A 27,951-nucleotide genomic window follows, 5' to 3' on the forward strand; every position below is an offset into this window, starting at 1 on the left:
AATCTGAAATTTTAATTTCAGTATTCTAGTTGTTAACTACTAAGTACTGAACTTAGTATACATAGACTTTTGAATGATCTTGTAGATCTATATTGTTCCAGTTTGATAGGGAAAAAAATAATCATTGCTACTCCCTTAATAGGTTTTTCAGATAGATATGCAGCTATACAAAAGAAATTTCAGACAGATTCTGTTTCCCTAGTTTACTAGAGAAGTTAGTGCAGCTTCTGAAGGCTTACTTAGAAGCCATAAACTGAAGTTTATCTAGGCTACTTCTTTTTGCCTATCTGTATGCTCTTCAGTCTGAGAGAAAAATTTGTGAGGTTTAATAGGATTCAATTTTCATTTCCTTATTAGCCAACATTGTTTTGAAATAGACTGTAATAACATTTTCCTGTTTAGTATGGACATTGAACTTACTGAATCATAATTCTCATGGTACTTTTTCCTCTTTTAAAAACAAGTGTACTTGCTCAGGGGTTTTTTGCTTTCAGAGAAACCTGATAATGCTTTAGAAAAGACTTTTATTCAAAATCCATTCCAGGGCACTTGGCCCATTCCTCTCTTTTCATGTACTGTTGTGACTTTCTTGGGAAAGCTGTACATTTTACCTTTACAGACTTTTAAGTGCCAGGCATCAGCAGGCCATTTTTCTGCTGCCTCTTATCATTCAAGTATGAAATTTCTAAGAATGAAATGAAAACGATATTCATTAATGTATTACTTGGCATTTTTCAAGGTAGAATGCATGTCTCTGTTAAAAGCTGGTACAGGGCTTCTTCAAGGGGAAGCCAAATTTAAAATGTGATGCCTTGGAGTTGGATGGATTTTTGTGAATGTGTCTCCTTTTCCAACAAGTGACAAAATTCAGTTCTATGGCAGTACTGGGCTGGGTGGGGTAAGAGGCTGACAAGTGAAGGGAAGGACTGTGAGGAGACAGATGCCACCTTTATACCAGCCTTTCAGCAGTAGGTCCAGCCTTCTGACCATCTCTTTCCACCTTCTTCTCTTCTTTTTTGTTCCATATTTACATTTACATTTTCTGAACCCAGATTTCTTTACTCATTGAAGCCTCTTTTTTCTTTAAGAGAACTTACCCCTTCCTCTTAGTATTAGTATCTTGCCTCCCTGTAGATGAGATAGTTTTCCTTACGTCTTCCCCAAAACAAGAGTGGAGGAGACTTTGTTACTGAGAACATCTCCAGTCAAATGCTGAGTGAATTATGCTGCTTGGTCACTGAGAAGTTCTCCAGCTAATGGCTGGATTTTTCTAGGGCAAGTTGTTTTCTGGCTCTTTGCAACATTAGGCAAATGCCTACTTTTTTTCTATTGTGAGTTTATGTGAAAACACAGTTCTTTTTACAAGAACTTCACCATTTTCCCATTTTAAATTTGCTTTCAGTACCAGGATATGAAATGTTTTAGGAATTCAGACAGAAATGTTTCCAGTTATTGTCTTCTCCATCTATTAACTGGATTCCTTTTTGGCTTATGACTGCACATGTGTATTGTTTTATTTTAACTAATGCTAAAAACTACCACTGAAAACCTGTGTTGAAGTATGACATTTCTCTAATCATCTTATAGAAACATAGTACCAAAAAATATCAAAACATAAATTGTTATCTCCATGTGATTCTTGTTTAATATTTTGGTGCTGGTTATTAAATTTTTAAGTTTTGTTTTGGAAAGAAGTTTATCCCTTACACTCTGGTCTGATTTTTTCCATCTGTGTCATCTGTGAGTTTGGCAGTTTACCTGGTTTGGTTTCATACTTTGCAGAAGTCATTCCTATATAATGTGCTCTATTTAACCAATGAAGTTAAAAAAAGAACCTAAACATAATATTCAGTCAATATCAGTGTTTTAAATGATAATGTGTAAATTCACTGGAGACATGGGATGTGACTACATATTTCAAATCCTAATAGCTATGTTGATTTCTTCACAACTGCATAAGAACAGCCAACCTCCAGCATAAACCACCATTGTTGGGCATTCCCTGCAACCGAGCCATTATAACAGTAGAAAAGCAATAAATATGAGTGTAGATTGGAAAAAAACCACAAATCCATTCTAGAAAATGGGAGCAAGACAACCTGAAAGTGCAATCATAAATTGTAGATTGTTATGAGAAGTAGCTTAGCCCTGTGAATGCAAACTGCTAAATGGTTGCTCTCCCACCATGAAACCCTGCTGCTGCAAACATCTTTACAGGGGTAACTGTCAGTGTAACCTGGGCTCTGTGAATGTCTCTTCTTTCAGAAACATCATGTACATGTTGCCTTCTGTGTGTGTGTGTTCAGAGATATGAATAACGAATATGAAGTTATGCATTGTGTCTTGCAAAGCTATAACAAGGACTTACTTAATAAAGAATATAGGAATTTAATAGTTAACTGCCTTGTCTTTATCCATCCGGTACTTCACAGTAACTTAACCTTCCATCCCCACTTATGTAGTCATGCTTTCTCTTTCATGTTTTCTCTCACTTTATTGCCATTGCTCTTTTCTTTCCTGTTTGTGTATATGGTGTTTACTGCCACTGCTACAAAGTCCTGTGACCTATTTTGACTAATACATGAGTAAAGCATAGTTTCTAACCATTTAATCAGTGATGCCAGTTAGAAGAAATAGTATAGCAACTAAGATGCCACACTTCTAATTTGAGAGACATGATGTAGTTTCCTTCACTTATAGCAGTGATTCCAGATACATTTCAAAATACCAATAATTTCCGGAAAGCTCGTGAATTTTCTGGTACTCTTTTGCAGGGGATTTCCCAAGAAAACAGGAAGAACTGCTAGGATAGCATCAGATGAAGAGATTCAAGGGTCAAAAGATGCTGTAATTCAGGATCTGGAAAGAAAACTTCGCTTCAAGGAAGACCTTTTGAACAATGGGCAACCGGTATAAAAACATAAAATACTATGGGAAATGGGAGTGAGGATCAAAGGATAGTGGCTCAGACATGCTGCATGTAAAATTATTGCGTGATAATTTTTATATTTTATGTATTTATTATTCTAAATGTCATTTCCAAGGCTGCATTTCTGTAAAGAATGATAGTGTACTTTTTGGCTTATCACTTTGCCACCTTTAGAGCAATTTTACTTGGACTTATCAAAGCAATGAAAGTCTCAGGGCTGATGAATTCACACAAGAAGCCTGCATAGTTTGTACCTCAAGGGCTTTTTCATCCTTCAAGGCAATTTGCTTATGACTGTTCATCACTGGGTGGTTGGACAGTAAGCATATGCATAGCTCTTGATCAGTCCAGACTTATTCTATTATTTGCCCAGCTGTCAGACAATGGAGTTAAAGAGTGGCTGGTAACTTAATGTTGGAGGTAGACAAACCCACTAGGAATCAGGCATTGTTACATCCTACAGTTGTGGTATTTTTTTGACCTATAAAAAAACCAAAGAGTCTGGACTCAGAAAGTGATGTGTTCAAATTGGCAAGTATATCAAACAATTGAAATGCACATCTGCACTGTTCTCCATTAATTTTTGTGCATTTTAAGACGTGCATAAGAGACAAAAATTCTTCTTGCTCAGAGCCGATGAGAAACAACTCTTCAAAGAACTGATTACTCTTATTAAGACATGGATTTAAATGTCTTTGAAGCAGAAATCTGTTTTAAGAGAAGGGGTTTTTTTAAATGTAAATGGTCACACCTATTGTGCCTATGCAATGTTTTCAAAAGCATCTGAATGCCTTGGGGTACCTTTATGTCACTGAAAGGTAGTGTGCTTTAGGTTTCTTAGGACCATGCTCAGGAGTCTGCTGTGTCTGCTACCATGAGATGTGGACTATTGTGGTATAGTTCAAGACAGCCTAATGAGTCAGACTACCTACTCCACAACTGCTGGATTCTGGTTCCTGATAAGGGTGAAGTGGGGAAAATGTTTAGAGCAACTAGTGCTGCTGTGCTTACCTTTCTCCATAGGAGAAAGCATAGGATATGGCAGTTTTCTGGTGCAGTTAAGCAGAATCACTCTCACAGTGTATAAGTTCATGGTTTTTCCAAAGGAGGTGGACTGAACACGACTGTCAGTGCCTGTTTTGGAAAGTGAGAGAGATGTTTGACCTGGACAAATGAAGGGAATGTCATGAGAAAGCCCACATGGCCCAAGATTAAAAAAATGGAAAACAACAAACTGTGATCAGATGATGTGGCAGATTGAACCAAGTAAACTCTGCTTTTGTGCTTGCCTTGAGGCTTTTGTCTGGCATTTTCCTGTCTTGGGTGATTCTGTTTGAGTGATCATGGCTTTGGGGACTTGGAGTGACCACAGAATAAATTAAAGTGAAGAAAAGTTCATTGCTTGCTTAGACATTTGTAACCAAGCCAAAACTTAACCAACTTTGGTACCAAGTTTTCATGAGTCTCAGCCTACTGGTTTAGCTACAGCATGACAGCTTTCAAAAAGTAATTTAAATGAGCTGCTTAAAAAATGGAAGAGTTAAATAGAAGTAATATTTTACAATTTCGATTCTTTTCTCATTTTTCTGTTTAAATGAGGCATTTCACCACATAATGAGTTTGTCTTTCATTCCCTGTTGATTTGTAAGGAAGTCTTTAAGTGCCTGAAATGTGTTATTGAATGTAGAAGGAACAATAATAATGAAAAAATTGAATTGTACACTTAGGGTTTTCTTCTAACTTGCCTTACCTTCTTGAGTGTAAACTGTTTTTATAAGCTGTTGCCTAATTACCAAGAGAGTAAGAAGAAATAGAAATTAAACCCTCAAAGAATGTATTTTACTATAAAGCTATCATATTTTTGACAAAGTAATCAAGTAGCATAGTGTCTCCTTAGCATTTTTGGCAGAGTACTCTGCTGTGTGGTTCTAATGCAAAAATTGAGCAGGGTGACTAGAAGTAAGATTGAGATGATTTGACATGCACTTTTTTGATGGCCATGCTGATTTAAGCAGTTCCTATTGCTCAATCCTGCCCAAGTTCCTGGCAGGAAGATAGAAACAAATGGCAGAGTCAGGGCAAGGGTTGCTTAAGCCAGAAGAGCCACTTGTAATGCAAAAAAAATGCATTACAAACTGCGATAGAAAATTTCCCTTAGAAACTTATTGCTGCTTTCTTTGATTAATGTTGCTTAAAGTATTGCTTACTGCTTAACTGTCTTGCAGCTCTTGATGGGAAACAAGAACTTTTGTTCCTTTTCCTCTTCCTCATCCTTCTTTTATTTTTTGCTTAGAGATTAACGTATGAGGAGAAAATGGCTCGTCGGTTGCTGGGAGCAGACAGTGCTGCAACTGTCTTCAACATACAGGAACCAGAAGAGGAGCCTTCTATACAGGTAGCACATAACTCTACAGTTTCTTAGGAAAATAAAAAATATCTTCCAATTTTTCCTTTTTTAAAAGCTATGATTCTCTTAAAGTCCTACATAAGACTGTAAATATACACAAGATAGGATGCTTCTGATTACAGAAGTCATATGTTAAATATCAGTGAAGTAAGCTAGAGGATCACATGGCTTTTGCTCAGTTTTTCCATGCTGAATACAGTTGAGAGTTCTCAAATGTCTGCTCTCTGCTTTAAACTCTTCCCTTGATCCTGTTCTGTCCAGACCTTTAAGTCTCTTAAGGCAAAAATACATCTACTGTCTTGAAACTATCTCCTCTTTATGGGTGTAATCTGCACTTTTTGGATGCAGACCAAAAACACAACAGAAGATCTGCTTGAAAGGCCAGGTACACGTTCTCCACTGTTCAGATGCCAGAGCTGCTATTTGAAAATGCGTAGCATTTACAACATAACATTGTGCATGTTACCGCATAAAGTATGTTCTCTTGATAAAGACCTTGAGAAACTGCCATGGATGTGTCCTGCTCTTCTTTCTGCCTCTTGATCTTTTTTTCTACCCTTGCAGGAAGCTCGCTCTGTTGGTGCTTCTGTAGTGAGTCCTGCGGATACTCAAAAGGTTAATGTTTTCACCTTTTTCTGTCTTGCTTTTTTGTCCGTTGATTTTTGTCCTGTGTTGTCTTTGCCCTTTTCCTTCTACTATCCTTGGTTAATAAGAAGAGATCACCTAGCACTAGGGGAGATTTAGACTGCACTCCCTCCAAAGTATTGAAATTGTTCATAACCCTAATTGTCTGAGTGCAGGCAGCTTAGCCACAGTTGTGGTGTGCTCTATTTGCTTTCTGCCATAATGCTAACATACACTGATACTAACTGCCCTGCTTCAAAATCAGCTACTCTATATATGCCAAACGTACTTTATGATTTACTTTCAAGATAAACTTTCAGAGAACACAGAAATTTAAAATATGTCTGCATTTTACAAAGGTATTTCTCTCTTCTTCCACTTTTTACTGTTATTGAGGGTTATGATTAGTTCTGTAAACAGTCAGCAGAAAGACCAGAGTCAATGATAAAAGATGGACATGTGGAAGGAGATTTCATATAAGATGTGTTTTATTTGAAATGAAACATTGGTCGGAGACAATGTCAAAATGTCATATGAAAGAGTGCCTGAATTGCTGATGACTGAGAAGAGCATTGGTTAATAAAAATACTTTTTTTTTTTTTTTCTGCCTCTGAGACTTCTCACATTCTGGAATTATCTTTGTTATTACTAAGATCCAAACCAGGAATTTTGTTCTGTGAAGTAGATAAAACGAGTAAGTCAAGAAAGTACATAACTCTGTATGTCACTGTAACTTTTCCCAGTATCTGAATAGCAAATTTAAGCAACCAGTAGTGTTTTACATGGGTGAAACTTCCACTTTTTTTTCTGTATCTTTTATGACAAATTTTGTTTTTAGTAAGGAGTGATACTTTTGATCACCCAAATGAGACCATGGCAACAGGAGTAAAGGGAGGCAGCTATCATGGACTGCCAGTGTTGCCATTTCCTTGTATCTTTTTTCTTATTTTTATGGGCGACTGTAAACAAAATCATTTTAACCATCTAGAGCAGTCTCTGGTACAATTCCATGCAAATAGCAGATGTGAACCCTATGGTCTTCTAGCCATCTGGAAACAAAAGCTATTCTCAATCTGCCCATACCATCAAGGAGATATTAGTGTGTTTCTTTTGTCTTGATGGACTGCTTCAGAATACTCTTATTCTTATAGGCTTTTTTAAAAATGAAAAGAAAGCAACCAATGACTTTCCTTCCTCTTGTAAATTAGGCCTCAAGATAACATGAAATACATTTTTTGCCTCATACCAGATGTCCAAGATCAGTAGCATTAAAAAAAACCCAAAACACAGTAAGAACACAACTTGCTGAGTGATATGCCGAAACTGGACACTAGCATGTACCTTTCTTGTTTGACAGGAGTATAAAGTCTCTAGCTTTGAGCAAAGATTGATCAGTGAAATTGAATACAGGCTGGAGAGATCTCCTGTGGAAGAATCTGATGATGAGGTGCAACATGGAGATGAACCCATTGATAACAGTATGTCACCGCATTTTGAGATAAAGCTGAAGCATTACAAAATCTTTGAGGGAATGCCAGTCACATTTACATGCAAAGTGGAAGGAAATCCAAAGCCAAAGGTAAGAAAAGACTGTCAGTGTTTCTGGAAAGGCTGGGAAGTGTTCTGTATTGGTGAGCCACTGGACCCCATGGGCTGTATCTTACAGGAACAGCAGACCTTCTCTTCTGAAAAGGCAGAGTTCTAGCTGACATAAACTGTCAAATAATTTTTTATCATTATTTAGATTTATACTCAGCAAAAATCCTACAATAAAGCTTAGTTACTCTGTCTTGAGACTTCATCTCAGTTATATTGCCTAGAAGTAACATTTCCATCTTTTTCAGAGTTGCCTTCAGATTACATCTGTACCACAGAAGGCAGTGCCATACTAGAAAGCTCCATGTGAGCTGGCACAATAGTCCCAAAGGAGACTTCATCAAGTTAATGGGTAATTAGCTCAGGCACCACAACATCCTTAATGCAAAAATGTGTTGCTTGTGGTTCAGTAGGCAGCATGGCATCTCAGCATTCTTCAGCATTGCAGACTTTATATCAATAAACCCTATCAAGTCTAAATTTTATTCATATTTAGAGGAAGGCATTATTAAAAAACATAAACTCCTATATATCCCAACTGCAAATGAGACACGATGGTGAGGTTTTACTGATGTGCTTCTGGGGGAGGGTTGGGCTTGGGAAGCACTTCCTTTTAGCAAATGTAGAAGTTGATGTCCGTTGTCTGGAAGAATGCCTTCCTTTCATAGGTTGTGTTTATCCATTTCAAAAATTGTTTGGTAATCAACTGGCTCATTATGCAGCAGGCAAACAGCAGTAGTTTCTTCAACTTTGTTCCAAAGCCAGTATCTTCCCTGTGAGGTCCTTGCAGCTCTAACAGTGACCTCTTGTGGACAGCTGCTCTGTTCTTTGAATACCCTATCTCTTTGGTAAGATCTTCACAGCAACAGCTACATCAAAGTCTCTCATCTGGTGTCAGTTTTACAGGTATTTAGGATTATGAACAGAGATAAGTGCAAATGACTTTACATGTCCAGTGATACAAGTGTATGACACTGCACAAACTGTAAAAAGAAAAATTAACTTTTTCAGGTTGTGGAGAAAGAAGAACAGAGAATTAGGGCTACATCTACATTAGCAAGTAGGGCAGACCAGAAGGAGCAAATCTGTTGAATGGTATCTATCCCTGCATGCATTTCAGGAGGTTTACTTCAGGCTAGCTCTAATCTCATCCCACAGACTGAAGCAGATGCAGCGCATTAGTTGTGCTCTTAGAGCACATTTTCTGGCCTAGTTTCATCTGAAAGGAATCCAATACTGTGCTCCAAAACCACAACACGATGTGAACCACTGCAAAGTAAGTGGAGCTGATCAGAATATTCATATCAAAAAAGCATTCCAGCTTCAGACTAAACTGAAGACACACTCTGAGAAGATTAGCCCAGTCTGACTGAAACCAAACCTTTGATGTCTAGCATTACTTTTGAGATGACCATACAGAAGCATCTGCTGTGCTGTATAAGGGTGGAAGACAAATGGGTTCATTGTTGTTAGAGGTGCAGTATGTTGGAGAGGTCCTCTTTCTGCCTGAGGCTTATGACTAAGTTGCTGGATCACCTGTTATGAGTCAACCTTAGTCAATTTAGCCATTCCCTAATTTTCACAGTTTTCAATTAAGTTGCAGTTTCACAGTCATCTTAATCTGATTTTAGGCAGATGAAAGAGGATGTCTCCTTTCCCTCACTCTCCTTATTTTGGTGTTAGAGATTGCACAGCCAAGAAACCACATAGTTAGTGCTTTCAATGTTAGTGCTTCACCTAAAGCAGAGTTACAAAGAATGGTCTGATGTAGAGCACTCTGATTCAGATTCAATGCTCTGCTTTCTGCAGTGTCAAAGTATGCACATTAAGAAGTGATTTTGCTCTTGCACCTGGGACACTGACCCCTTAATTCCATTGACTTGCAGATGCGTGGTTTAATCTGTTATGTTGCTTGGGATGGAACCAATTCCAGGCCTGTTGGGTGGCTTCTTGTTAGCAGGGCCTTGCAGATGTCCAGGGCTGTACCTACACCTCAACTGCTGCAGAATGCCAGGATAGCAACCTGAAATGCTCAGTGGCTGAGGGCTGCCCTTCTGCTGTCAGGTTTTGAATCTGGAAGTGTTGTCCCTGAATAAATTCTTTATTTTGGCAAATGCAAAGCTGGAAATAATTTTCTAACATGAAGCTCCTCCCTTCTAAGCATTCTGTCAGCTCTGCCAAGGAACAGCTTTGAGAAGGACTGTAGCGTTTCTAAAATCTGGCATTCATTACAAGGGATTTTTCTAAGCGGGGTTATTGGCTTGATTATTTTTTCCCCTGAACATGCCATGTAAATTGAATACTGATGTGCAAATTCTGTCTTCATAAGTATGACTTTTTAAATCTGAGTCTACATTTGTTATAGCCTTCAGTGTAATTTAAAACTATTTTCTCATTAAAATGAGAACCTGTGCTGGTACAGGAGGGATTCCTTTTAAGGGATATTTCTCTTCAGAATCAAAACAATGCCATACGAAAGATTAAATGAGACATGAATGTTGAATAAAGCCTGTACTGCTCATTCTTCACTGGCTGAATATAATTCTTAGTGATTAAAAATGCCTGTGCTGCCCAAGATCAAAAACCCTTTTGTACTGTGTATCCTATTGTATCTGTACATTACACACTGGTATCTGGAAATCTGGTACAAATAAAAGCAACCCAGATGCAGTGTTCATTGCTTACATAGTTTAATGGTACATTTATTTAAAGGTATTCTAGAAAGAAAATACTTCACTGCAAGGGCCATTGTCTTCAGCGGTGGTAGTGTTTTCCTTATTAACTCCATGTCAGATAAAGGTAGTATTAAGAATTTAGTACTCATAAGTAAAACCCAGTGATGCCGATGCTTTTAAGCTCAGTAGAAGTAAGTATTGGACAATAGATGTTTGATATATGGAGAGCTGTTTCAGCTAATATTTGCATGTATTTCCATGTAATAAATCCTGGCGTGTCTCCTGATATCACATTGTTATTAAATAATTACTACTTAACGCAGTAGATTTCCAAGCAACATTATGACACATGTGAAGCATGCAAGTTAAAACTAGTTTTTTGCAGCTATGCTGTTACCAGCATCCACTAGTGTGTGTATACAAGTGATCAAATATCTTTTGCATCTCCAGTAAGTGCTCTGTCAGCAGATGAGAAGACATGACTAAATCTTTTGTTAGCACCACAGAGTCTCTGCAAGGCTGCTGACAGACAAAATGGGAAACAAGTATAACCAGCTACTGAGGAAATGAAATCATTTCTAGTTACACATAATGCTTGTTAATATAAAAACCATACATGGTAACTAATTTTTAAGGGAAATTTCCACCCCTACCCTCCAAAACATTTTCCATTGCCTCTTTGTGAATTTTAAAAGTATAGCCTTAACTTTTCCCCCAAGTGAATGAATTTAAAGCTTTGAAATGTTGCCATGTATGAAGAAACTGGCATATTAAACTCTATCAAGAGCTGTGCTTTGCTTTGTCACTTCATTTTTGCAGGAAAGCAAGCACCCTTTCCTCACTGTAAGACCTAAATTCCCACTTCAGGAATCAGACTGAGGAAAATGTATGTGTTTCTCTTGTGCTCAACAGTCCCAGCAGTCATGCAATCAGAACAAATACATTTGTTCCATGTCGTACAAGTTAACTTTATAAAAATTGTGTAGGCCTCTGCACAAGTGACTTAAGGAATGCTGAACAAGTTTGGCCTTATTGAGTAACACATGCTTCAGAAATTACAAGTAAATATAGTTCTACTCAAATATTGGTTTGGGGAACTGAGTACAGCCTTCTTCTTCCTAGCATAAAATTTTTCACACAGTCCTGTGTGTGTTCTCAAGCAAACACCACTTTTTCCTTTTTATTTCAGCAGATTTCAGTTTGGGCTGTTATATAATTTTTTTTAATATAGCGAAAGAAGCCCCAAAGCTAGGTCAAAATATTTGAATTTTTTTTCACCTCAAGTTTGAGGCATTAAAAACACCTACGTGTTTTTTGTGTGATTTATGGATTACTATAAGATATTATTCTGCATACATCATTTTTTTGGCACACTGAAAGTAGAGCTCAGGTCACCCAGAGAATAAAATTAATGGAAAAGACCTCTGTTTGATAGATCATGTAACTGTTCTGTACAGCTTGGAACTACGCTGGTGTTGGCACACAATTATGAAAGGCTATCTGTGTTTTGAATTATTTCCTAGTACTTTGTGAAGCTGTCCCTTTCTGCAGATGCCTGTCACAGGGAGGTGACACTGCTGGTTTCAGTCATGCACTCACACGGAGCTGCTCACTGCCAGCCTGAGCAGCTCAGTCCCCTTCTGGCTTTTTGACCCAGTCCAGTCAGCGTAATGGGTATGAAATGAAACCTGTGTTTCAACAGTGAGATCATTGCTTCTATTTATTAATCACTGAACTAATTATTCCTACAATTACCTTGTTTTATGGATTTATTTTCTGAAAAGAAGACCAATAGCATTCTTTCTCTAGCTTCTTCAGGTTTAAGTGAAATAAAAATTTGAAGTTAATAATCTTCTCTGAAATGGAACTTTTCTTTGTAAACAAGTTCATTTTTCTGTTGTTGAAATGTTTAGCGGTGTTGAAATGTCTAGCTGGTGTTCTGTCCTTGGGATGTGTACAGCCATTATGCACCTGTAAAATTCTTCAGTAAATGTTTCTCTTTGAACAACTGCTGAGCTGTACCTTGTTTTTTAGCAGTTCATGAAGTTCAGTTCTGTGCTTATGCTACCTGAGGTTTTCTGCAGTTAAGGTTCATTTCCGCTATTAATTGAGAAATTATGACAGTGAACACTCACCTCTTATCAGCTGTGCCTTGTTATTTTCCTGCAGATTTATTGGTTTAAAGATGGAAAGCAAATTTCTAAACAAAGTGATCACTACCGAATTCAAAGAGAACCTGATGGAACTTGCTCACTGCATACTGCAGCCTCCACCCTGGATGATGATGGGAATTACACTATTATGGCTGCTAACCCACAGGTAAATGAAGGTTTGGCTCCAGAGCAAACATGCTTCTGGACATAAATCTTCAGAAAACTATCTCATCTTACGTATGCATGATTTAATTAAATGATGAAGTCACTGTAAAGTATGTAAGTTTAATTTCTGTTTTCATCTTGCATCAATCAGTAGGGTGGGACCTTTCTATCTCCAAGAGATTAGCAACTCAACAGTAGGGTTTTTTTTCCTGTGGCTTGAGGTTTCAGAGGGGAGGGGTGTTGTTTTTTAATCACTCTTCCACCATTTATTTTAGCTGCTAACATCTCACTATCATAACTAAGCATACATAATCTAAAGGGAGAAAAAAGTCCAGTTTACCAGCAGAAGTAACCAAATCCTGCAATCTAATTTTTCTTCTGTTGGTGCTATTCACAAGCTGAGGCCAACTTTTTGAAAGGAATGGGAATACCTCTCACCTCAACATGTTTACATTAGTCAGGGATTGCAGTTCTGTAAGGCAAACCATTCTCTTATTATGTAGGGGGAGAGGTGTCTGTTGATGCCAAAGTCTTAAACAGTTTTTCTGAAACACAGAGTGTTACTGGTTTTGTTATATTACTTGGTTTTTGCAGATCCAATACCAGAGCTGAGTTATACAACAGAAACCTACTAATGCACTGGGCATGGCTAGACTTACAGTTCACACACCCTGTTGAAGTATCTTCTTCAATCCATTTTTTCCTACAGCACAGCAAATGGAAGGGAAAGGTTTGCACGTGAGAAACCAGGGCAGCAACATAACTGTAGGGATGTAACGAATTATTTTCTTCTGTAGTACCAAACATCTTGCCAAGACCCAGCCTGCAAGAAGAATCACACTGTAAAATAACAGACTGTATCACTGAGACAAAGTTTAATCTGACCAGGCGTGTTGTGCTCTGTTGTGAGTGTTGCCATGGTTATTGAGCGTGATGCTGCCATTTATGCCTTGCTCTTGAACTGTCAGTCCTGCTCACACTGAAGCATGCTTGTGAGTCTGTGGGGCTGCACACACAGATGACACACAAACAGCAGTTGTAGATTAGATTCTACAAGCTGCAGTGCTTAGAGCAGGGTAGTTGAAACATATATCTCCATATATGAATAACAGAAATGAAGAAACAATAATGAAACAGCATAAGGCCAACGGAATTCTTCAAGATGGGAATTTTTACACATAGGTGACCATTCTGTTATAAGACTTGGAACCGTTTAAGTTGTGGAAATTCACATCAGGTTTTAAAATGATAAATATATACATGCTAGGAAGTGAGTCCTGTTTGTCTTTCTGTAAGTGTAGTGTTAGTGCATGTACAGAACTTCCCTGTGTAGTGCTACTACTGCACGGCTCAATGTGTCAAAGAACTTGGTGAATAAGCTGCCTTTGTGTTTGGGCACTGTACGCTGTCCCTAAATATTCAGGGCCTACTTTATTAGCATTGTTATTCTGCTCATTCAATATGACACAACAGTAACCCAGGTTATCTATTCTGGTCACTGATGTATGATGGTGATGACACTAGTTTGTTAGCGGGTTTTAGATGTACTGAAATGAGCTGGTTTTCTCTTGTTCCTTGTTTAAGGATTGAAAAAGCAATGTTGTTAAATTCTAAAATTTTGCATCTGTGCTTCTTCCCCCTCTTTGGAGAAGAGCCAGAGGCATCCCCCTCTGGTTCCCCTAAGTAAAACATCTGTCTGTGTCACCAAGCACATTCTATTCTTTCTTTACGGTGTAATTCCCAGGCAAACATACTTATCTCCTCTACTATTTGCTTGATTTTATTATGCGTTTAACAGTACAATGGAGGCAAAGAAGGGCTGTGAGTTAATGTGCTAGCCTTTCACACTCAAAGATCTGGATTCCAATTCTTTTAAGTCATCCTGAGTGAAAATAATTTTGGCATTGCCTCCTCAATTCTAGTGGAAAGTTGTCCACATCTCAAAGCTATCACAAACTTAGGGAAATTTGGAAACCTTTCCTTAGGAAAAGCAAAATAAGTAAATACAAGGTAGCCTACTTCAGGATTATGATGGACTGGTAGATATTTGCCAGACTGTAGCTGTGTTTTGATCATTGCTATTGGAACCACCAAACTACAGAGCAAAAGGGCATATTCTTAACTGATGGAAATTGATTTTATGAAAGCAAAGTATTCAGTTCATTAAAGCTCTGCCAGTTTATGCCATCTCACAGTCTGGACTAACATTACAGGATTTATGTGTGCAAAATGACTTGTTGACACACCCCTTGGAAACTGTCCATGGTAGCGAATGCTGCAGACACTGTTGCCAGTGATGATCTGAAGTTAAGGCTCTGACACACCTCTGGGCTTTGCAGTGATATTTGCCATTTAACTTAATCCAGAGCAAATAGACCCTGGGCCTATACCAACACAAAACCTTGCCTGTTTTAGGCCCTTAGTTACAGGTTACATCCCTTAACTGATTTCTTTCCATGAGCTGCAAGGGCTTGAGTCAAGTTTTCACTTTCTTTCTCTTTATCCCATTCTCCCCATGTCTCCCCATGCACTCAGTCCTCAGTCTGGATTTCCCTTGTTTTCTAGGCCATCTTCTCATCAGTAACTTCCTACTCATTGCATCCTGCTCATTCATCCCATGACTTTTCCAAATCTTCTGCTTCCTACTTATTCTTTCTTGTCCAAATTCCTTGCTGGCCTTTGTTTTTCCATTTGTGATGCCTTCATGTATTGAGATACACAGAAATTATCTCAAAATGTGTGAAATTCATGCCAGAAAAAAAGATGATTATGTAGTGGTGCCTAAAATAGAAATTTATTTGTTCCAGATGTCTTTAAAGGTCACGTAACACACACAAAAAAAACTTCTGCTTGAGAAATTGCTGCAGGTCATGCACAATGGCTTACTTTAACACAAGTATTTTTCTTGTGGACTAAATGGGTCATGGGAATAAAAGTAGGACACAGGGACATCATTTCCAACAGCCCAGCAGTAAAACAAAAGCTGTCACCATTTGAAGGCTGCTCATTACCCCACTGAAACCATTTATCGATGGGCTTTGGCCAGTTGTCAATTAACAGCTATTTTTATCCCTCAAATTACTGTGACAAAAATATTTGTCACTTTTATGCTGAAAGATTTCACTGGTGAGCATAGATCCAAATTACATTGCAACGCTGATGTGGCTATTGCCTTACTGCTACCAATCCAGAAGGCAGAGAGACAAATGTACATTTCTATGCATTTGTCAAAGAAGTTTTTTATCAGTTTTCAAAGTTATTTAAAATACATTTTTAAAATAGAAGTACATAAACTTTTGCTGCAGTTTTATTTTTATACACAGCTTTTATATTTGTATCTATTGTGACTATTTATTAATACCACCAGATACTTTTCCCTCTTACATGGTGAATTCTACAGGGCCCTGGGGGTCAGCAGTTCTAGCTGCAGCCAGTCCCATCCCAAACTTTTTAGCATTCATGCTGGTGGTGTACAACCCATCTTCTAAAAAACAAAGCAAAACATAAAAAGGAACCTAATACAACAGAGTCCATGCTTTATTCATCATTCACTGAAAATAACATAAGATGACTGGCCTATTCCTGGCACCTACCAGTACAGGTGTGTGCTTCAGTGCAATTCGTACCCCCAAGCCAAGCTCACTTTTCAGAGAGGACCTTTCAGCTCTTTTGTTGGTTGTTGTTTTTTGCTTTTTTGTTTTGGTTTGATTTTTTACATTCATAGGGTTGTTGTGTTTTGGGTTTGTGTTTTTTTTTTGGGCTGTGGCCCCACCAGATCAAGTGGGGAGGCAGTGGCTCTGTCATTAACCACCAATACTTAGTTCAAGATCTTGAACTACTTGTCCAGTCTTTCTGTCCACTTGCCACACACAGAACAACCTCTCAACCACATCAATAACTTAGTCAAGGTTCAGTTTTAAGGACTTAATTGCCAGTGGTACTAATAATTTTTTTAAAAAACAAAACTTCCAGAAAGGACATTTTAATGATGACCATGTTATAGTTACAAGTATTTCAGGGTGTTCTGTGTTAAGAGTGCAAGCTGATAAAATAGTTTAGTATCAGAAGGTGTCTTGACAAATGTTTTTTAATGAGTTCGCAAAAGAAGCGATTGTATTACAGAATCTGTAACAGGTGGCAAAAAAGATCAGGTCAAACATTTATTAGGTCAAACATTTATTATTGCATACTCTAAGTCTTCTAATGGTCTTCCTTTCCATCATCATAACAGGGCAGAGTAAGTTGCACAGGCAGGCTGATGGTTCAAGCTGTAAATCAGAGAGGCCGCAGTCCTTGGTCACCTTCTGGTCAGCCTCACATAAGAAGGTACTTGATGTTTTTCTTTCTTTCTTACAATAATATGTGTTTTGCAAAATTATTATGGTAAGGTAAAGAATGTGAAGTAAGAAGGTAAGTTAAAAGTATGGCATTCCAGAAGAAATGTGACCTCTGCTGTCTAAAAATTTCTGCAAAGCTTAAAGAAGGGTAAGCAAACTTGGAAATGACATGACTTTTAAATATCTTTAATCTTGCCTCTGTCATTCTGCTCCTTTCTTTTTGATGTTCACTAATTATTCCTTACCTCAAATTACACTACCAACTGTTGGGAAGGACCTTCTTACATACATTTTTAAAACAACTCACCTGAGTAGAATTCTACCAGGAAACACTTACTTTCTGCAGCTTTCAATAAAGAAAAATTTCTTGCTTTTAAGAAACAGTAGAAATAACTTCATGTCAAAGAAGTTTCTTAGATTTACATTAGAAGTATTTTAGTATTTCAGTGATTTCAGTTCAGGTTCTAATAAGTCAGATATAAAGTATTCAACTTACTTTTGGTAAGTTTACAATTATTCACATTCAAAGCTTTGATTTATGTTTGTGGACCATACAGGGGGACTTTCCCTTCAAATACTTTTTTTTTTTCATTACCCAAAGCATTTCTGAGGCTATTTAGCAGAGCTGAGTCAGCTTCAGACAACACCAAAGAAACAATTTTAGTTACACAAGCAGGATTCTGCTTTTCAGGGACTACAAGGGCTTTGGTTCTGGATTCTGCTGTGACAAGGCACCTGTTTTGCTTAATGGACACAATGACCACAGAATCTCAATGTTGTCTGACTATAATATAGAGAACAGATGTAATGACACTATTGTTTCCTCATGTAAACACACTTTGTAGCTGTTATTTCATTTTTAATGTATTTTTCTGGAATTTGCTCAGGTTGCAAACGTAACCATCTTAGCATCACTTTATGTTCAGGAGAAACTTCTGAACTTCTGAATATGTACAAAGCTTGGGCTCAGTTCCTGACGTGGTACTCAACACTGCTGCACCTAAGCTGTCTTGTGGTGCACTGCAGCCAGAGCTCTTAAAATGCATGAGATTTAAGAAAAATTTATAAATACATGTTCTTATTACTCCTGCTATCAACTAGAGGATTAATTTGAACTTAATCCCCTTTATCCTGAATTACTGATCCTTATCATATGGTCAGACATAACGTTTTCCCCAGCTGAAATTCCTATTGCATTGCGCCACACCGACCCATGGAGTCTCCATTGGACACATTTTGTACATGATGTCAGTATTGCTGAAACTAATCTTTGCAATTTAATTCCCATATAAAAACACTAAAGAACCCACAACTAATTTAAGGGTATTCCAGTCTATTGCAATATGTCAGTCCTAGACATCTGAAGTTCTACTAATCTCTGGTAATTTCATTATTTCTTTACAACCACAGAATGTTTGAGAATAACCATAGTTTCACCTCTCAAGGTAAAGGCTTAAAAGTGGTCTGAAATTTTAGAGGTAAATTTACAAAATTGTAAGAAGAAATGCATTATTTATCTTTATCTCTAGACTAAACAGCATGCTGATTTATTTTTCCTTTCAGATGTATGATTATTTTTCATATGTTTTCAACACCACAATATCAACAAAGCAAAACATCTTTGGTCATAAACTCCTCCCATTTCATTTGGTGTGATTTCCTCCCCCCCCGAGTTTTGACCAATGCTTCCTTTTTATGCAGCTGCAGCAGTGACATGGTGGCTTTCAGGATTTTCACATTTTTGTGGTGCTAGTTAACCTCTTTGGCTCAGCCTTGCAAGACATGACAAAGCACTAGTTATGGCTACTTTATTCGCATCTTATCAACAGTATCTAAACAGGATCCATTGTGAATCCTCTAAAGGCAGCTTTTTCATGAGTTGCTTGTACTGTGTACCTCTCACTTGACAACATACCATCCTTTCTAGTTGGTCTAGCAGAAGAAATTACAAAAAAATCTTCCATTGTGGACAGGCACATGAGGCACAGGTAGAAGCTCACCATCTAGAGCTTAGTGTTTCCTGAGCTGCAGCATAGGAGCTACTGACATAGCTTTAGGTGTGTTCAAGTGGCAAAAAAATATTAGGTGCTTAAGACCTGTGCTTAGGTGCTTAAGACCTTAAACACCTGAAGGTTTACCCAAGCTTTCTCAGTCTGTGTTCCCCATTTCAGTATCCATTCCTACGTTAAGAAGCAGTGTGGGCTAGATTTCCCCCCCCCCCAGCCCCTCTTATTTGCCTTTAGTTATAGCTGTGGAAAAACTGTGATGAACATTAAAAAGTCAAAATATATCTATTTATGATAGATAATACTGTAGCAGAAGTCATATCTGGTCAGAATTCAAACAACACAGTGAGAGAGAAGGACAAATTAAACCCAATCCAAGCAACTCTAATTGAATTTAATCTCCACAGAACAGTGTGCAGCTGGAGTATTCAAAGCACTTCAACCCACATAACTTTCTGTATGGCCTTCAGTAGTGGCCATACTACACAAGGCAAGATCTAAAATGTCTCTTCTTAAGTGAGATGAGTTAGCTTTTAGATGCTGTTATTTGCCACAGGGCACACATAATTAACAAACAGTGCCTGCACTTTCTCGTGTAATCAGCAGCTGTGAAGGGATTAAATACACAGGACACCAGAAATGGGGAACTGAAGCTGTATGCTAAGGCCTACTGACTTATCTGATTTAAATCACTGTTTCAGTGGTATAAGACTAACTAAAAGACTAACTAACAAAAGCACTATCATACATAAATAAACTATTATTACAAGCAATTATTCTGTAAAAGATTATTTTCTTGATCATATTTTGCCACAACATGTAAATTGAGTGAAAATAATAAGTACAACGTCATAATGAACTCAGTCTGAGCCAAATGCAGCCAGTGTATATGGAATGATTATGGTAAAGGTCAAAGAAGTGATTTAAAAGTCAAAGCAGTCTTATAAGTGATTTTGGTTCTTCTCATTGAGTAGAGAAAACAAAATAATTTATCTTTATTTCATGTTATTTTAAGACCACGATCTCGGTCAAGGGACAGTGGTGAGGAAAATGAACCCATTCAGGAACGATTCTTCCGGCCTCATTTTCTGCAGGCTCCTGGAGACCTGACTGTTCAAGAAGGCAAACTGTGCAGAATGGACTGCAAGGCAAGTATCATGCAAAAGGCAGCAGCAACTTTTTGATAGCATTAGCTGACTCAAAGCCCAAGTTTGTTTCTTTTTCAAGTTATTTTTCCTAATGCCACTTTTAGTGGCCCTCAATACATTAATTAATCTCAGTGCTTGTGAGCAAGCTGACAATGAAAGTGTGCCTCCCCTCAAATGAAAGTGCTTCAGGCACATCTTATGACTCAGAATAAACTGATCCTTGCTACTCAGATATGCTGGGGTGTAGAAGGAAGCAGCACATACTATAAAGACAGTGCTTTTCTGTTTTAAGTCCTTTTGCTACCTGAGTTTCGATCCCACATGAAAGCTTCAGACAATATAATCTTGATTTATGATTTTGCCTAAAAGACTTAATTAAGGCTTGGATAACTTCTGTTTACTTTATGCTGATATATTTGGGAGAAGCTATTTGTTTTCAAGCAGTACCCACAGCAAATGGCACGACTTTCAAAGGTACAAGACTTGGTCACACAGACTAAGCATTAACTAGTGCAGGCGGTGCTGTCACTAGCTTATACCTAAGCAGAATAGAACTTCAAGTTCAGTAATTTGTCAGGTAACTTCTTCGTGTCTGAAAGTTTTCCAGAAGCTAATCCAGAAAGAAGTATCTTCTCATTCCATGTGAAGAGGAAACAATAAAAAAAAAAAAAAGACAAAAGGCATCACCCTGCCTTTTGTTTTGCAGTCTATAATTATTTAGTGTCTAGCATATCAAAACAGATCTTTTTTTCAGTCACGCCCATAAGACATCATGGAATTCAGGGAGCTGGCCAGAAAGTAAGTAAATTAATACAACTGAGTCAATGTGTAATTCAAGAAAGAATTAGATCCCTAAATCTGCAGTAGCAAACAAAGCCAAAATTCTCTGAAGTAAGAAGTCAGGACTCCTCCAGTGTTTTGTATGGCTAAGACCACTTCCCATTTTTCTATTTACACCAGGTTAGTGGATTACCAACTCCAGATTTAAGCTGGCAACTTAATGGAAGACCAATTCGGCCTGACAGTTCTCACAAAATGTTGGTGCGTGAGAATGGTGTGCACTCCTTGATCATAGAACCAGTCACAGCCAGAGATGCTGGAATCTATACATGCACTGCCAGCAACCGAGCTGGTGAAAACACATTCAGCCTGGAGCTCACTGTTGCAGGTAACAAGCTGAAATTCCACACAGAGCACTGTAGGGATACCATGAAGAATCAGATGATATGGTTGAGGGATGGGGGTTAAGAAAAGGAAGCCTGGCAGTAACTGAACTATAGCATATTATAGGTGATACATTTATGTTATGTTGTGGTTGTAGTAAGTTGACTGGCAAGTAGCCTCTGTGCACACTGTTCAGAGGAGAGGGCTGTTGCCACAGCTGAGGCCATAAACCAGACTGTTTTCTTGAATGGGGTTTCTAGAAGCATTCTGTGCAGATGCAGACCTACCAACAGGTATAGCTGGTCAGACATGAGGTATGTTTCCCAGCATATCAGACTAATGCCATTCCTTTTGGTAGAGCTGTTCCTTCTGTAATTAAAAGGCCATCCTTCTGTGGACTATGAAGCAGTGCTCTTTAACAAGCAGCCTGCATCCAGGTCATTGAGTCTTCATGCTCCACATTTCAACTCTTTGGAGGAAGTGGGCAAACCACTCGGCTCTGTTAGCACTCACTTTTTGCCTCATAAAATTCTGACGTGACTGTTTTCTTCAAATGAACCAGGATTGGACTTTGTGGTTAATGAAGACCACAGTAAAGCTCCCCACCGTCTGGATTTTTCCTTATTGTTTTTTGGCACATTGTTGAAAGAAAGGCTACATTTTTAGACTAGTGTCCACATGACTGCACTCTTTTATTTTTACAGCTAAGGAAGTACACAAAGCACCTATGTTTATAGAGAAGCTGCAAAACACAGGTGTGACTGAGGGGTTTCCAGTGCGACTGGAGTGTCGAATCTCGGGGGAGCCATCTCCTCAGATATTTTGGAAGAAAGAGAACGAGTCACTCACATACAACACTGACCGAGTGAGGTTAGACTGACTTAGAATTATCTCCCCATGTATAATTTTGGTGATGATTTATCCTGTAACAAAAATGTAAACCTGAGAGGTCTTAAGAATGCTTTGTGTGACCAGCAGCTTACAGAGAGTAATTCGTTATGGTAACTAATAATGACATTTACTCAAACTTGCACTCAGCCTGGTGGCCAAGACAGAATTAAAATATTAGTTCTCTTTTCCAACCTTAGACTTAAATTTACTATCTTTGTACTTTAAGCATGTGGAGAAGTAGTTTTTCTATTCTAGAACAAAGACTTACAGAGATTCACTGGTGAAAACCTAAGTTACTGAATAAAGCTCTCTGCTTTTCAGCAGAAATGTTGATTCAGAACTCTACTGCATAGTTGAGCAACTAAAATTCAATTTTTTTATATTTTAAGATCTATAAACTAGTCTTTGGTATTTTATAACATTTCATATTAATGTTTAAAAGCAAACTCATTATTTATTGCAGGAAGAGGAACTTGTTACTGATATGACACAGTAATAAATTACTCTAAATACCTAAGACTATTGCAGTACCTTGTTCCTCAAGATTTTTATCCATCCCCCAAAAAGTCTGCATAAATTCTGGCATCTCTGCTGCTCAAACATTTCCACATGTCTTAATCTTTACTTTATGCAGTTTGCTTCTTAGTTTTCAATACAAGATCTTAACCACCAAATTGCAAAGGATCCTCAGGATTTTATTTTCCACTTGCAAATCTCAAAGGAAGTTCCATATTAATTAAAAGCACACCGTAATTAATCTGCAGCTAGGTTTGAATCTATTTACATTTTAAAATAGCCTACACTGTTATGCAATTTAAAGACTCATTTTCTACTTTTATCTTGTTTAGCATGCACCAGGATAATTACGGCTACATTTGCCTGCTTATTCAGGGAGCTACAAAGGAGGATGCTGGTTGGTACACTGTGTCAGCTAAGAATGAGGCTGGGATTGTGTCTTGCACTGCCAGGTTGGATGTTTATAGTAAGTGATTTCGATTTTCACGATCACATTAGCCCCCTCAAAAGCAACAGTCTCCTAAGTTTCAGTTTGTTTACATTGATCTCTCTTTCTCTTGTTTATAGTTTCTCCTCAATAGTAAAGATCCACAAATGACAACAAATGATCTGTCAAAGAACATTTTGCTAGCTTTCAGATACCTAAAGCAAAATAAGCATGTGTGCTTTCTCTTTGTGCTTAGCATAGTTAATATAGCTAATTAACAACAGATAACAACATGGTTACCTTATTTTTTGTGGATCATTATTACTGTTGCTCCACTAATAGCATTTCCCTCACCTTTTGTACATTGGCCTGTAATACACCTGTGATGACTACCAGAAGTGTAGCAGACCTTTTATGGCTTTCTGCTTAATTATTTGGTTTGTTCCAAAGTAGCCCCTTACATAGCAAATCTCTTTCCAGTATTCTCATAACAAGAATTAAAAGGAGTAGGGAAAGGGAGAAGGGAGAGATTGGAATGATAAAGGATGGTTTCTGGGGTGGTGGTGGTAGTGGGACTTGTGAATTAGAGACTTGGCTCAGCATTCTTCAGCATACAATGGGTGGCAGTGACAACTGGATGACCTCCTTCTGTATATAACAGAACACTTGAGGGGCCTGTCAGTACAATATGTAGTGCACAGAAACAAAGCCCTCACTGACACCCTTCTCAGCAACACAATAGAAAGTAGAAAGCAATGGAGAAAAGGCAAAGTAACAAACACAGACACTGCTGTTTTTTACTTATAACATTTGAAGGTGAAACTAAATACTGAGGGAAAAAAAACCAAACCAGAAGACACCAAGACATGAAACAAACTTACCGTCGACATAATGATTTTCTGCTTCTCAGAAATTAGTATCTCCTTTACAAGAGGTTGATTGTGCATTTGGCACACTTTGCTGCACAGCTTATGTTTTTCTTTTCCTTTTGAATCTACAGCTCAGTGGCAACAACCTCCTCAGACAACCAAGCCAAAGAAGGTGCGGCCCTCAGCCAGCCGATATGCTGCACTTTGTGACCAAGGACTTGACATCAAAGCAGCTTTCCAGCCTGAAGCAAACCCAGTCCACCTGACAATGCCATCTGGCTTGGTAGAAAGTGACGATCTGTAGATCCAGCTGCCACTTCCATCATTCTCTTTCAAAGCAGAAACACTGAAAGCCATTGCCTTGACCAATGATAGTCCTATGTCACTTTATGCAAAGGCAGACACCTTCAAGTACAAAAGATAATCAACAACACAATAACCATATATTTCTTATTCATTATACCAAATTAGAAGAATAGATAGATTAATAGAAATGTACACTTTGCAACACAAAAACACCTTCACCAGTTCCTTATACCTAAGTTGCTTCAGCTCTTACAAATAACCCTTTTCATAAAGGCCAAAATACATCAGAGAGACAGATTTTTTTCAGAAGAGAACACTGTTGATCACTACATGCCTTCAATAAGCAGTAAGTAGATGCTACACAATCTTAACCATGCAAGAGGTTTTATTTGAGGTCATGAGATTACAAAGAAAATTAGAATGTGTGGTTATCTATAGTTCTGAAATGGCAATGCATTCTGGTAGCTACCATGAATGTGTGCAATACTGTAAGAATAACACAGGAAGAGACAAGAAGAGAAATGTGAGAAAATGCTGTATCTCTGCAAACTGCTTTGTGTTCTACAATGAAAAAATATCTTGCCTCAAATGCTGTCAGTATCAAGAAGTCCATAAAGCAACATCAACACTGTAACTTCAAATTCTTCTATATTTTTCTTTTTTGCCATATAGGAGGAGGCTTACCTGCAAACCTACAGCAAAGACATTTTAAGCATAAGTAAATTAACCTCTTCAAGACAACAAGGAAAAAGAGCTGACATATAATAACAGTCTACTCCAGACTATAAATATTGGTAATCATACAGGGAAAAAATGCCTACAGCATGAACCACTGCAGCAGGTTGCTGCAAGGGGGAAGAGGGGGACAGGGCAAGAGGTTGAAACTCTTTCTCAATTTCCTGAAGCCAATCTGTAACTTAATACTTCCAATAAAAAAATCTGGAATTCAAAGGTGAGCTGAAAACTAGGGAGTGTATGTGTGGTACGATCGACTGTTTAAAGTTTGTGTAATGTGTGTGAGGATTTTAGAAATGTATAGCAAGTGAAAAATCGGTTGAGACTGCAATATGAATTTAAATTACAAGTATAGACCACAGGTGATAAACTTGCAGATCTGAAGATGTAGAAAATTAAGATGGACAAAAACAACATGAAATTTGGCCCTTTTTCTTTTTATTGCTTCTTCTTACATAGCAGCTATCTCCAGTATATTTAACTTTTTTTCCTCTCTGGACTGTAGGCAGATGACAGCTCTTTTAAAGGGTAGAGTCTGTGCGCCGTACATGAAAAGCCTGAAGGCTGCTTTCAGAATGCAAATCAAATCCACATCAAACTGGAGCCCCACCTCAGTCAGACCTGACTAGGTAGTCTTAAATTAGAACCAAATGAATTTCAGATGAAAGGGAGGGAGGGAGGGAAGGAGGGATGGATGGATGGATGGGGGAATTTCGAGGCCTGACAAGAAAAATGAGCATTTGATGGTACGAGCATACTTTGCTATGAAAGGAAAACACTGTATTCCTTATATGAAGCACATATATGGTATCTTTCATTATTTATAATAAAAGTGTTGAAATCTTTTATCTCAGTTCAGTTATTCAGAAGTCCTGTACTTAGGTTGTTTGGTTTTTGATTTTTTTTTTTATTGTGTACACCATATAATGCATTACTGCTATATGTGTATTGCTTTCAAAGTACACAAAGTTTTTGAGTTTTAGTGACTAATAAACTTTAGCACATAAGGTAGTAGTATTCTGGTGAAGGATATGACCAGTTATGGGGATCGTTAATCTAGGTTAACGTCATAATCTGTCATGACCTGGGAATAATCTGATTCTATTCTAGAAAAAGTGTGTCATATAATTTGCCAAATTTTTCTCTACTGTGACATGCTAATTTCCTTTTTTGTTTAGCTTCACTAGCATTATTTTGCCACCTTTTATTTGTATTTATAAAAAAAATGTATTATCATTACTTTGGATTGTTGTGCTGATATAATGTGGGTTTAACATCAATAAATATTACACAAATAGAAAGTTTTCCTTCTGGCAAAGACTATTACCTGTTTCAGTACAAACATGCAAGTGTAAAGCTTACAAATTTTAACTATGAATACAGATTAAATGAGGGCTATATGCAGCATCTAAAAGTGACTAGAATTAATCAGAATACCTGGAATCTTGTCTAAACAAAACAGAGGAACATGACCCATAAATTCTTAGAAACTTTAGCCAAATAGAAGTACCTGAAGACCCTTTTTTTGTATTAAAAGGTTAGAAAATAAGCAGGTCTATTTTGCATATCTAGTGATTGCAATATGACATCACTTATAACGAACTCTAAGTAAAAAACATGGTCCTAGTGCTGTTAAATTTCTTTAAGAACAATTTTCTAACAAGGCAATATTGAACAAAATGTTAAGATTTCCTTGTAAAATCCTGACTATTAAATAACTTCTCATTCTTTCCTTTCTGTGCAAAGATACAAGGAAAGAATAATTTTTTTTCTCTTAGGTTTATATTTCAAGGATTGATCACTGCAAACAGAATTATCTCTGCAATTAAGTGAGTACTGACATTTGTGCTGATACTGCAAGTGAAGCAACTGGAGTTCTGTCTGCTTACAGTAAATTTGTCTTTAGCTCACAGATGAAAAAAATGAGACTGCTCTTGTGAGCTGCTTTAAGATGAGGTCATCATCACTTTTTGCCTCTGTATGTATGCACAGACACACACACACTTAAGTAGTAAATCACATCTCTAAGCAGCGAAGTTGTTTTTATGAAAACATTCAGCTGTTCTGTTACTTAGTTACTGGGACTGTTTGAGTTTACAAATGCAGAGTTAGAAGTGTGGCACAAGAAAACCACATATCTTCCAAGCCAAAAATCTTAAAGTTTTGGAAGCATCAAAGTAATTTTCTTAAGTTTAATCTCTCTCCACAAACTCCAAAGGTACATAGTATGACCTGAAAGTGTACTTCTATAATTTCATGGGACTGAAAAAAAAAAAGTCCTAGCTTTTTGCAAGACTTGAAATTTAGTTCAGGGAAGGCTCTGAATTATTTAGGAAGCTGCTCAGTCCAAGCGTATTCAAGCAAACAAAGAATCAATGCATCAGTGTTGAAGATGATGACAAAAACTTGTCAAGAGTACCAAATTCCATATGAATAAAGGCTTTTTTTTCAGGTGGTGGTGTACCTTACACACAATGCCTTTATCCTGCAGCTTCCTGACAACAGCAAAAATTAGCATAACATACACAGTTATTTTTTCCGTGACAGCTACGTGGGGTGTTGGGAATTAAAATGAAATGATTGTCCAGTTTGAAACCCTAGCTGATAAATCATGGCTCCTTTCTCTATTACTGCTTTCAAAGACTATTTTAATTCACTTATGTTGTATATTAATAAATGCCTTGATTCTCCACATATGGACAACTACATCCTTATCTCTGCAAGCAACCCAGACAGATTTAAGAGGCAAGTATGTGCTTCATGAGCTCACATGGTCCATCATGTCATGATGCTGAGAGGTTCAGCTGCATGCTGTGGCTGTGTGACCCAGCTACCAAACCCACACTGTGGAGTATTGATGATTAGTACATGGATGGGAAATGCCTACCCAGACAGACTACGCACACTGATCCAGTTCACTGCCTCACCATTCAGCTGTACGTGCAAGGGGCAAAGAATGTGGTGATGTTTAGCTCATTCTTCTGAGGTGGCTAACAAAAAAAA

At 37.7% G+C, this 27,951-nt stretch overlaps 1 protein-coding gene across 8 annotated transcripts in view; it reads left to right on the top strand.

The window, feature by feature from the left end:
* PALLD (palladin, cytoskeletal associated protein) overlaps positions 1–26,249 on the top strand; it is a 173,873-nt gene extending 147,624 nt beyond the window's left edge. For 6 of the 8 annotated variants that reach the window (XM_071743127.1, XM_071743131.1, XM_071743128.1 and 3 more), the window contains 11 exons: positions 2,775–2,910; positions 5,223–5,324; positions 5,901–5,951; positions 7,318–7,539; positions 12,401–12,550; positions 16,781–16,875; positions 19,908–20,040; positions 21,001–21,208; positions 21,909–22,074; positions 22,944–23,077; positions 24,039–26,249. In XM_071743127.1, coding sequence (XP_071599228.1) covers positions 2,775–2,910; positions 5,223–5,324; positions 5,901–5,951; positions 7,318–7,539; positions 12,401–12,550; positions 16,781–16,875; positions 19,908–20,040; positions 21,001–21,208; positions 21,909–22,074; positions 22,944–23,077; positions 24,039–24,211 — 1,570 coding nt within the window. In that variant the 3' untranslated portion in view covers positions 24,212–26,249. The remainder of the gene's footprint in view (positions 1–2,774; positions 2,911–5,222; positions 5,325–5,900; positions 5,952–7,317; positions 7,540–12,400; positions 12,551–16,780; positions 16,876–19,907; positions 20,041–21,000; positions 21,209–21,908; positions 22,075–22,943; positions 23,078–24,038) is intronic. The other 2 variants (XM_071743130.1, XM_071743133.1) reach the window with 1 other exon arrangement.
* The last annotated feature ends 1,702 nt before the right edge of the window (positions 26,250–27,951 follow it).

This window comes from Heliangelus exortis, chromosome 4, assembly GCF_036169615.1.
Source record: "Heliangelus exortis chromosome 4, bHelExo1.hap1, whole genome shotgun sequence".
Classification (NCBI taxonomy): domain Eukaryota; kingdom Metazoa; phylum Chordata; class Aves; order Apodiformes; family Trochilidae; genus Heliangelus; species Heliangelus exortis.